At 41.6% G+C, this 12,890-nt stretch overlaps 1 protein-coding gene across 2 annotated transcripts in view; it reads left to right on the forward strand.

Moving 5' to 3' along the window:
• The window catches only part of ATF1 (activating transcription factor 1), a 209,544-nt gene that overhangs the window by 20,894 nt on the left and 175,760 nt on the right, over positions 1–12,890 (forward strand). Inside the window, exon 2 of one of the 2 annotated variants that reach the window (XM_085654542.1) lies at positions 1,374–1,499. In XM_085654542.1, coding sequence (XP_085510668.1) covers positions 1,374–1,499 — 126 coding nt within the window. The remainder of the gene's footprint in view (positions 1–1,373; positions 1,500–12,890) is intronic. The other variant, XM_085654543.1, reaches the window with a different exon arrangement.

The following is a 12,890-nucleotide window of genomic DNA, read 5'->3' on the forward strand; positions in this document are numbered from 1 at the left end:
GTATGCAGGTTTGCATAGAGGATGATAAGACGGAAATAAGACAGACCTAGGATGTGTTACAGTCATTGAGAAATGATGGTGGGGTCAGGAGGATTCAGTTGACTGTTACTATTTGGAAAGTAGCCACAATTGAGGTGTTAAGGAGTGTCATTTTTGGACCAAAGAGGGGTGTAATTAAATCAAGTGTTGATTTTAGGAGATGTTTGATGGAGTCCCTGTATTCTGGTGTAACTAAGCTCTTTTGATGCCCCAGGGCCCCATCAAACCCCCTTTCCCACTAAAATTTGGTCACCTCAATCTTGAGTTGTCTGATGTTTTTACGTCCCATCTCTCTCCAGCTGTGTAGGTCTTTGCTACGGATCTGATTTCTGTAGTTTTGCAAATTCATTCCTGTCAATACGTCATAGCATTTCATAATGCCTGATCTAAGGGGTGAATACTTTCATAGAGATGAAAAGAGCAAGTGTATACCCTGGGGACCTCTCCTCGTGCTGTCTAACTTGGGGCCTCCTGAAGGTTAAGAAACAGCTCTCAGTCACCTCCTGGATCTTTTAGGACTAGACCTCTTGATGGGATGGATGTATTACTGTTTTCAGGGGAACAAGGCCTGTGTGTGACCATGTCAAACTCCCTTTTCATTGTGGTTGTCGCTTTTATTTTATTTTTTAGGTCTCTAATTTCAGTCTAGGATCATTTTCCCCTTGGCACCATAGACTTCCACCACGGGGCGCAGTGAGATAAGAACCCTGGGACTTCTTAAGCCTCTCACAACACCAGGGTTCCTGGTCTCAGCTTAGCACATACCCTTTTCCTTCAAGCACACCTCTGCTAATAAGGGGCATACATTATTCACCGATTGGTTGTGTTGGCGTCACTAGTTACATGAACAGATGTTTTTTGTTTTTTTATGCGTGGTACCTTACTTACTTAATAGTTCTCTTTTGAATAGAAACTTAGGCGATCCAAGGAGCAAAGGAAGAATTTTTTATCAGAATAGGTAACATTAATTTCCACATGTGTATGACCAATGCTACTCAGCCATTTTGAAGATTCCTTTTTTCATGGACTTTAGTATTATTTCTAATTATTTTCTTCCTTAAAGAACAGTCCCCTGTAGAGGATATTTACCAGTTCTTCAAATAAAAGCAAACTGTTGTGACAGGCTCTTTTCTCCAGTGATTTACACTGTTATCCTATATTGTATTCTCTAGGCTAGTCCATTAATTGCCCTTTCTCATAAGAAGTTCATTTATAAACATATTCCTTTGATTTTTGTGAAAGTCGCATGATATCTAACAAGCGATGGCTATGCTGTTTTAATTATTTTTATTTTAATGTTCTGAGAATTTGTTCTCCCAATTTTGTTTCTTTAGATGTCTCTAAGAAGTCCTGGTCCTTTAACCGCTATACATGGCCCAGGAGAGCAAATTCAGGTCCAGGGAGTCATTCAGACAGCACAGTCCTCCGTAATTCACTCACCACAGGTACAAACATTACAGGTAATTGTAAACAACACAGGTTCAGGTGCTATGTTCACAGTAGTCCTCCTTTGACATTATAGTACTGAAAAGAATTTTAAATTCCTCAGCAGTAGGTAATTTCCATAATGCCTGTGGTGTAGAAACAGGTAATATGTAAAGTATAATTTAAGCATTTAATTTGCACTGCATTTTTATCATCTTTTGTCTGTGACATACATGAAAAGGTAAGAAAAACACTACTTCTGTTCAGTAGAATTGGTCTAAAAAATTTGAAATAATTGGTCTCGTTTCAGTTAGTCTTCAGAAAAGAGGCTAGGCCATATATCCGTACTAAAATTAGTTCCATGTGATAAACTCCTTTTCCAAAGCATGTTTTATAAAAATCACTTGTGAAAAACATCTTTAATAATGGCATAGTTTGTGTTTGTAGTTTAGTATTTTGACCAACATTATTTTCATAAATTTCAACCTTCCCTTGAAAACATTTTATTCAATTTGTTTTGTTGCATCTGTTTCTATTTACATTGTGTGCGTGTACAGGTGTGTTTGTTTTTTATTATGTTTTCATGTTATTTTTATTGGTGGGGAAAGCCCCCAAAATCCCTTACACATATATTGATGATTTTATTTTTGTTTTGTTTGTTATTTTATTGTTTGATTTTGAAGAGTGTACAAGCCCCAAGTCTTGTTTGTTATATGTTTTATATAGATTTTTCCTTGTCTCTCTTCTAACATACACTATTTACCATTCCAAAATGTTTCATGGCATGTGTGGCTGTAGATACACCGGCTTAGCATAAGTCTGCCGTCTAGTGTTGGGCTTGGAAGTGTGCGAGTTGTTTTTTCTTCAAAAAAGTTTTTCGAGTCACAAGCTTTAGTGACTCCTCCTCTTGTTTGTTGTGCACATGGTTATCGACTCCTTTGTTAGATTGTTTTTTCCGCTGTCGAGTTCGGTTGTGTGTTCCTCTGCTCCGGTGGACACAGTCATTAGGATTCTCTCTAATACCGTTGGTATGCTTTTCAATCAATAATCTATCCCTAATTATAGAAATATAAAATTAACATTGAACTCGTCCAGGGGACTCGATTTGCTAGCTCCCTTCGGGGCGAAAATTCTCGTACACGTCTTTGTCTGTGCCACGCAAAATATCCACACACAGATATACACAAGGTGTGTAATTCCTGTTTATCTCCTGATCATCAAGAAGAAAATAGTGACATCTGTAGATCGTTCCAATCAAAAAAGACTTTATAAGATGGCAAAACCAGAAGACTACAAATGTCATGACGTAGCATCAAAGACCCGCCGGACATTTTTGGTTTGGAGGAACCGTAAACAGAATGGAGACACATCTGTCAGCAGCAGATGAGGGTAATTTCTCTCCAGAACAGAGTTCTGGCTCTGATGCAGAACAGGATACTCTCACATTAGGATAACAAACCATGAGTAATTTGCCCCGTCAGCCTCCACCCCAAAAGTCTGCTGTTGGGCCACCACTGCCTACGGGCCATAGTCTGTACAGACTGGTTGATTCCTGAATGTCTAGCCTCGGCTCAGCTTCGAAGAAACAGCCTACATCGAAAGTCCTCAGTCCGAAACACTATGCATTGGAATCAACCCGACCTTCTGCACTGAGACAATATAAAGCACATGCTACCACATCTTCAGAACTAAAATCTTTGGGTCCGAAAAAGCAACTGAAAAAAACAAAGCTGTTGCACATTCGCCAGACTGTACAGCCAGTACTTGAGCAATTGCATCAGCAGCTGGATTCTCGCCAAAAACACTTAATGATTCTCACTGTTACAGGAAGAATCCTCACTACGCCCACTCAGGAACATGTACAACCTGCAAAAAGACAACTTTTGTTTCGAAACACAATAGACACAATAGATATTCCTTTGCTGTAAAGATGAAAAGGAAATAGGCTAAAGCTATTAGTCAACTTCGCTCTAGCCCTCCTCCAATCCCGGACATACAAACTCCATCACCACAACAGTCACCAATTCATGACACTGTAGATTCACCAGAGGAATCCCTACATTCTTTACATTCTTTTACAGGAGATGGGAGGGGACAATGACTAGCATTCATTACCTCCACAAGACTACTGGGGGGCATTTGACACAGACCCACCAGGTAATACTGATCCTGATCTTTACCCATCCAAACCTTCTCCTCCTGATGACACCACTACTTACCATGACCTTATCAGATGGGCGGCTAATTTTCACAAGGTAGCACTACACACTGAGTCAATAGAAGATGAATTTCTATTTGAAACTCTTTCTTCTACTCAACGTTCCACACAGTATCTTCCCATGCTTAAAGGGATGCTCAGACACACCACATCTATTTTTAACGACCCAGTTAGAGCTAGGATTATTACTTCTAGGGTTGATAAAAAATATATACCTTCCCTAGTGGACCCTACATACATAAGAGAGTCAACTCACACCGGTCTCTTTGATATTGGATACTGCTCGTAAATGAGCAAACTATTAAGCAGCTGGTGAAGCTCCTCCACCGAAAGAGAGCAAACATATAGATGCAGTGGGAAAAAGTGTAGCAGCACAATAATTAAACCATTGGAGAATTACCTACTCTATTGGTCTTTTATCATGATTTGTTAGGGCATACTGGGACGAAATGGAAGAAATTCGACAGTACCTCCCGGAAGACCATAAAAAAAGGCAAAACTAATTGCATCTGAAGGAAAACCTATCTCCCGTACAAATACTAGATCTGCCCTTGATGCTGCTGACACAGCTACTAGAGATCTAAATACCAGCCTTATACTAAGACGATATGCCTGGTTAAGGGTATCTAGGTTTAAACCAGAAGTTCAACAACATTTACTAGCCCTTCCATTTGATGAAGAGCATCTTTTTGGACCACAATTGGATACTCTCCTGGAAAAAATAAAAAAAGATAATGAAACAGCAAAAACAATGTGAGCCCTTCAGACATAATCACAACGGGGTTCCTTTTGTTGCTCCACATATCATGGAGGATCTAAAACGACCTCCACTGAGACATCTACCTCCTATAATAAGACACAAAATCAAGCATTCTCTCCTAGAGGATACTATAGGGGATCCTATAGAAGAAACCATGGTAGAGGCAGATGTAAAGGAGGTATTACCAAACCCTCCACCACCACCAAGCCGTGACTTTCCAACCATTTTCCCGATCACACAACACCTGTTGGGGGAAGACCACAACAGTTCCTTACCGCATGGATAAGTATCATATCCAATCAATGGGTGTTAGATATTATCGAGCATTGTTATTGTCTGAAGCTCACTTCAACACCTCCAAACATTCCACCTCACACCTACAGACCATCAAAAGCTGTAAAAAGAGAAAATTCAAGCTCTATTGAGCAAAGTAGCAATAGAGCTAGTGCCATTACAACAGCAAAACCAAACGGATGGAGCTCTAAGACCCATCCTAGACCTCAGACCTCTGAACAGGTACATACTCTCAGAACATTTTCATATGGTCACTCTTCAGGACGTCGTACCACTTCTCCACCAGGGAGACTTCATGACTGCATTAGACCTAAAAGATGCATATTTTCACAATCCAGTTCACCCAGCACACTGGCAAAACACCATGTTTGCTTTCAACGGACAATACTTTCAGTTCAAAGTGCTTCCGTTCGGGGTCACCAAAGCCCCCAGGGTGTTTACCAAATGCCTAGCAGTAGTAGCAGCTCACTTGCGAAGACAAAACATACAATCTACTGCACCAACATGGTTTTACAATCAATGCAGTCAAATTACACCTGTATCCTCTCCAGATACATCCCTACTTGAGAGCCATCTTAAATTGTCAAACAGGAGTAGCATACCCAAATGCAGCCAATATATAAACTTTCAAAACCCTGGTACCAGAGTTTCAGCCACAAAAACAAATATCGGTGAGAACAGTTATGCGTCTCCTAGGGAGCCATAGTAGTACCTCAGGCCAGACTCAATATGTGCCCTCTACAACAATGCTTAACGCATCAATGGTCTCAAGCGGAGGGTTAATTAAAGGATCTAGTGTTGATGAGCTCTCTGCAATGGAGCAACTCCAAGAATCTGTTACAGGGACGGCCTTTTATAGACCCAATTCCGCAAACAACCATAAGAACAGACTCCTCAATGACTGGATGGGGAGCGCACTTATTGGAAATGACTGTACATGGGCACTGAACATACAGTCAATCCCTTCTACATATCAGTCACCTAGAGCTGCAAGTTGTGTTCCTCTAGCGATGAAAGCATTTTATCTTCACCTCACAGGCAAGGTAGTCTTAATCGAAGCAGACAACATGACTACCCTGTATTATCTGCAAAAAAAAGAGGTGGTGTAGATCTCCACCGTTGTCTCTCCTAGCACAAAATATCTGGAAGTTTGCTCTACCACACATCATTCAGTTGTACGCAGAGTACATACTAGGAGTAGACAACGACTTTGCGGATCTCCTCAGCAGGAAATGTCAACAAATCCATGAGTGGGAACTCAATATAGAATTCCTACACCCATTCTTCCAACAATGGGGACAACCAGACTTAGACTTATTTGTAACACCACAGAACACAATAAGCCTCCAGGTTCCAACACCCACAGTCCAAAGGCAATGCACTTTGGATCAGTTGGTCAGGGATATTTGCTTACGCTTTCCCACCTCTCCTCCTGCTTCCATTTGTAATTCACAAACTGAACAAACATCCCTGGTACTCATCCTAGCTGCTCCCACATGGGCCAGGCAACCATGGTACGGCACACTAGTAGAGTCGCCAGTAGTCCCACATCACCTACTACCCAACAGACAAGACATTCTCACTCCGAACCAAGGAGCAGTAAAGCATCCACACCCCAGGTCTCTCAATCTTGCAACTTGTCTCCTGAGGTCTAAGCATTTGGATACCTAAATCTACCACAAGAATGCATGTATTTCCTAAAAGAAGCACAAAGACTTACAACAAGGGCATGCTATGCAGCAAAGTGGAAATGCGTTGTTCATCATTGTCGCTCAAAAGATATTGATCCACTAAATGCATCACCTCAAAAAATTCTTTGTTACCTACATCACTTATAAGCTGCAGGGTTAGCTTTTACTTCTATAAAAATACATCTTACAGCGTTAGCTGCATACCTTCAAAATGGAGAACAAACTTCTATATTCATAATTTCCATAATTAAAGCTTTTCTACAGGGCCTTAAGAGTCATTCCACCTAGAGCTCAACCCACACCAGTTTGGAATCACATTAGATGTTAACAGAGCACTAATGTACTATATAGATAGAACAATACTTCCGGAAAACACAACAACAATTTGTGGCATTTTCCAAACAACATAAAGGTAAAGCAATTTCCAAATCGGTTATTGCACATTGGATAGTAAAATGTAGCCAAACCTGCTATGCTAAAGGCAAACGACCCCTCCCTATCCTACCAAAAGCCCACTCTACACGCAAAAAGGGGGCCTGTATGGAATTTCTAGGGAATATTCCAATAGCTGACATATGTAGAGCAGCTACATGGGCTACACCACAAACATTTACAAAACATTACTGTGTAGCTGTTTTTGCACGACAACAAGAAAAGTTGGTCAAGCAGTACTACGTACAAACAAATGCGCCAGGCACCGTTTAGTCACCACTTACAGTGAGAACATGCCATCAAACGGTGAATGGTACTTACCCTGTAGGCAGCTGTTTGTGGCATGTAGTGCAGTAGATTCTAATGCACCCACCCTCCTCCCATGTGATTTGTGCTCCTTGCATTTATATACATTTACATTACATTATTATATGGTAATCTCCATGGAATACACTATCCTTTCACTCCATCCTCACCCGCCAAGCGAAAAACAATCTAACAATAGAGTTGATAACCATGCGCACTAAAAACAAGAGGAGGAGTCACTATACCTCGCGACTCGAAAGACTTCTATGAAGAACAACAATTTGCACACTTCCGAGCCCAACACTAGATGGCAGACTTACGCTAAGCATGTGAATCTACATAACCACATTCCACAAACAGATGCTTACAGGGTAAGTAACATTCACCACTCATCATATGTTTTAAATACGTTTAAAAAAGTCTCCAGTAAAAGTTATAAAATGTTGCCAACTTACAAATACATATTATTAAGCAAAATGTATTTTTTGTGCCATAGAAAGTAATGATTAATTTGTTTTAATATATTATTGTAAAAGATGATTTTGAAAAGTACTTTTTTTAGAAGGTGATTTGAAAAACCATGTTATCATATGCCAAAATAGAATTGCCTTCCCATCTGTTTGCAAAAATTTGATTCTTTAGTGTGGCTTTTGTAACCAGGTAACAATCTCAAAATTTCACAGAAGAAAGATGTATTGCTGTCTTCCCCCAAAGCCTTCTTCTACTACGGCTCCACTTTTTATTGATGTTAGATGATCCAGCATCTGCTCAGTCGCCTGACATTTTTATATGTGAAACCCAAATAAATTTCTCTTTCAGGGTGCCCTAACCGGGTTTTCTTAAATCACTTGGTCAGTTCATTTTGATATAGGTGATCACTTTAACTTCTGTTATGCCTGCCACTGTTGTAACTGAAACCTAAATCATTTTACTTGGTCATCAGCCCTTGAAATCAGATGTTGAAGTTGCATTCAGTTTGGAAAGGTGTTTGTCCCTACTTTTTTCCAACGTTATCTTGGAGCAGATCAAAGTGAACTTTCGCCATTCACTTGTCATTACAGTTGTGCGTACAAACCTAACAGTAAATATTAACAAAACCATTAGATTTGCTTTTGTACCGTGTGTGTACACAGGGGTTCACAGCAGTTTTCTACAGTGTGTACACACAGGTTTACAGTGTGTTATATAAATAGGGATATGCACAGATAGATATATATATCCAGTCATTAGAAAAATGTCCATCTCATGAGGGGAGCACATGATGATATTCAGTTGTGGAGTACAGGGTGGTGTGCAGAAAGGTAGGGATGCAGAAATACAGCTGAAGTCGATTTGCAATAGGAAAAGTAGCTCTGGGCGATGTGCTTCAGTGGGGGATACTTGGTCATGTGCCTCAGTGAGTTTTAGGTGATACTCTTACGAGGCCAAAGAGCTTAAGCATTTTGGGGCACAGCGATGTGTGGTAGCGGGTGACGTACAGGCCTCACGTGGAAGTGTGGTTGGTGGACCAGGGTTGATGTCTTAGCAGTGAAGTAGTCTATTGGAGTGGTGTGTTATATTTTTTGTTTGGGAATGCACTTTGATTTGGTTTTGCCAATTTCCTTCTCTTAAGTGAGAAAGTACTTTTGCAGAGTAATTAATCATACGGGAGACCGCATTTGTTGCAGAGTAACCCGATGACCAGTCCATATTATTTTCATATATACAGACAGTCTATTAAAACACTTGTCTGACTCCGAAAGGGTGTCTTTGAAAGCCACACTTTTTTTGCGTTACTGATCGCTGTGTCATTAATTATAGTTACATACTACTTTTGCTGTTGCAATAATAAAGCCTAGAAATAAACATACACAATTTCATGCAATATTCCTGTATCTCTAAAGGCTGTGGAATGAAGAAATTAGTCAAACGGCTTTTATTAAACCAAACCAACAACTTTAGTGATATTTATGCTGCAAAGCTGGAAATTTCTTAGCCATGTGGTGCAGTGCTAAATCCTTGAAGGCAGGATTGGTCCACGATCAATAATGGACTGAGATAAAAAAAAAAATTGAGGAGGCAGCAAGAGAATAAGGCGCACTCCAAAAATTACAAAGTTGGTGTTGAGTTGAAGATGGTATTATTAGAGGTCACTCTGTCAGCAGCACTTGTCCATTGTGCATCCAGCATTTTAATGGCCCTCTTTCACTTTTGCCTCATTGATACCAGTTGCAAAGTGTGAGGATTTGAGTATATTATATGGTATGGCTGTGGGGACTTACCATGAAATACACTCGGAAAAACTGTCTTGGGTCCAGTCAGGCTCATTTGAACAACCTTCAGGTCAACCCTGGGTAGCTATGGCTATCGAGCAGCAGGTCTTGAACAAACCTTCTTAGTGAAAAGCATTTAACAGTACCAAACAACGAAATAAGAAAGCCACACAACACAAAACAAACATGAAAAGAATATATAAAAATTATATTTTTATGGATTTTTAGAGTCCTTGATGAGCATAATCCCCTGGAGGGTTCCGGAGATGCAGTTTTTCCACAGTTTTTATCATTTTTAATATCGGCTGCAAACAAGCAGTGGTCCACAAAGTGCGGAAAATTTTCAAAAGTTTAAAAAAAGTTAGTTTGGTTACTCCAGCCGGCTTGGGCGACCAGATTCTACAGGATAAAGGTCTGACGGGGCAAATGGGGTAGATTTCGACAGTTACCTGGCCACCATTGCGCTTTTCAGTTCCGTTCCAAGCTTTACAGTGCAACCACAATAGACTATAATGGATTGGTCTTGCAGCTGGATGAAAAGATGCTCAAAGATGCTCCGATTGCAGTGTGGTCAATGGGTTCCTTTGTGGCGATTCCTCAGTCTATGGATGATGTGGGGGCAACTTTGGCCACAGAGGTCAATGTCCCACGAAGTCCCCTTAGAGACAGTGGAAGGCCAGCTGCGTCTGGGCTGCTGGTCTCTGCGCACAGCGAGTGGGGCTTATGTTATGGGCATCAACAACAAATTATTGGCCTTTAATGAGATGGTCATCAGAGGGCAGGCTGATCCAGCAACTATTTATCACACCTGCTCGTGTTCAACTACACTCGCTCTCCTTACCTCTGTCCCGTCCGTACTCTGCTATCCTGAAGGAAGTCAAAGGCACCAACCTCCTTTATGAAATCTACATCGGAGGCGCAAACGTTTGTTCTGACACATATGACCTTCCCTTTGAATGGCAAGGGTTCAGTTGAGGCCAGCCAACCCAGTGAAACACCACCAAGTCTTTGGTCTACAGTTGCGCCCCACTGCCCACAGTGCCGCTGAACCAAGCATACTCCGTATCCCCGGTATCTCAAAGATTGCTTTCAAAAAGGTAGAGGACATGGCAGAGGAAAGCAAGAAAGAACCAGGTTATTCATGGTAACCGAGCTAGCCATCCTAGGGCTATTATGGACCTATCTGTCCGGCCAACATCTAGTCCCAAGGTTCAGGACGCAACATCGGTCATTCCAGTACCTCTCCTAATAGAAAACACACTGCCATAGGGAAAGTAGACTTACCCCATTTTCCAGCCAACTGTTGCTCCAAAGGTATTTCAACTGCAAACCAGGTCAGATACCTGAAAACAAGAGTCAACCCCCCACCCATAGGCTTCTTTTCAGATTTATCCATCCAGCCTGATCCACTGACTGTCTGACGGGCACATTCCGCCCGTAAAGCCAACAGCACTCTCTGTGTTTTGTCTTACCTTGTGACAACCACATCACTTCCATGAACGGTGTTGTGTTACACATCCAGCAAGTCGCCCACAATCATGCCAGCAAGGAGGGAGCAATTATAAACATCCACCAACCGGACCAACTTTGTGTCACTTGCCCTAAGGGCTCAGTAGCTGTATTCTTAATGACTCTGGGTACAGGTGCCTCTTTGTCATCATCCCTGCTTATAGAGCCGCGGAATATGCTAGCGAACCCGAAACATCCGATCAACAGGGAATTAGAGAGCCTCACAGGGGCCACTGAGCTTAAATACAGGTGTTGTAACATCAGCCAGCTCTGAAGCTCATAGTAATCCCCGTTTGCATAGGAAGAAATTGTTGTTGATTCACAGTTATACATCCAAAAGTGATCATGACACTTAATAGGAGTGCTATACTTAATTCAATTTACACCTTAGCGGGTCTGGAACATATAGCATCCAATGATCTCTAGTTCTTGGAGTTTAAGCTCCAACCCACGATGCAAGCTAGAGACATGATTGTGTCTTATTGGTCCATTCAGGAAGTTGCCAGTCAGGTCTGAGAGTACAGGGACAAATTCCTGGACTGGGGTATTGAGCTTGCATTCCAAATCCCCTCCGCATTATCCTACTCCTTTACAGCTGAGTCCCACAAACGCTGTCCCCTCCTACAGAGGCATGCTCAGAAGCGTCGGTGCTGATCAACAAAGGAACAGCTATGAGCATTTGCAAGTCACCAGCGTTCAAACTAATGGCTGTCCTCAGCAAATTGTCACCCTACCCCTCACTCCTCAGGATGGCAGTATGGGGCACTGACGCATACGGGAGACCTGTAAAGCATAAGATCTAACCTGCACTCGTACTTTACTCTTGGGACATCAAATGCCAAACTCACTATAATGCTGGGCAAAACGAGCAATGAGCCCCTCAGGCCGGCCATTGGTACCACCACATTTAAAGCTTTTATTTTTCCTATACAACAGGATTTACCTGCTGCGGTAAGAGTGAAATTCCCTGTGAAACGTCCAACTAAAATATGGGGTGCCCTTGTGATTTCTCCTGCAATCTTCATGATGAAGAACCTCCATCGCAGAGTCACTTGAATTCCCCAAACTGCATGGCTCAGAAGCTGGCACTCCTCTTCTGGAACGTAGCAGGTCTCAGGACCAACTGTAACAATATCTTGTGGGCCGACTTAATGGAGACTTATGCAATTATCTGCTTGCAGGAAACCTGGTATACCATGCCTTTACATTTAAACAGCTTCAAGACTTTCCTTCTAGCTGCCTCTCCATTCTCTTTTGGCAGACCCATGTGAGGTCTAGTAATTTACCTCTCAGTAATGGTACATACCAGAATATTTTTCTACAACAGACACAACTTTCTATCAACTGTTTGGCCTCGAATTTAGAGATGATACAAATGTTGGCATTATTAAGTTCTATATTAACATCCCTTATGTCAACAGAGTCAGTGTATTGTCTGAGCTGGATACCACAGACTTGGATTCTTTTATTCATGAAGGTGGGAAAACACTGAACATGGTATTGGGGGGGGGTGGGGGGGGGTGGGAGTATTTTAATGGCCACTTATGCCCCCCGTCTTTTTGAGATGCTTGCAAGGTTTTAGAATCAGAACGGTTTTCACTGTCTCATTTCTCCAATGAGGCCTTTGGTAATGGCCTTACTTTATTTTTGATCAAGCACAACTTGGGCTTTTCTAATGAGTCCAGTGGTGGTAATGTCCCTTCTTGAATACATTTGTGGGTAAAGGAGAGGGTTCCCTATTGATTTTATTCTTTCTAAGCCAACTTATACAACTGTACCTGCAATTTCAGCACCCACTTGAGTCCTTTTAGTGATCACCTGCCGCTAAGTTAATCCATTAATATCTCCTACTGGCAGGCTACTTATCAACTAGACAGGCGTGTAACACACGTTTCTCTCCATGGCAAAAAGGGCTTGTGGATCAAGTGGGAAACTGTAAATACCAAAACCCTCATGTCTAAGTT

Source organism: Triturus cristatus, chromosome 4_1 (genome assembly GCF_964204655.1).
Source record: "Triturus cristatus chromosome 4_1, aTriCri1.1, whole genome shotgun sequence".
Taxonomy (NCBI): Eukaryota; Metazoa; Chordata; class Amphibia; order Caudata; family Salamandridae; genus Triturus; species Triturus cristatus.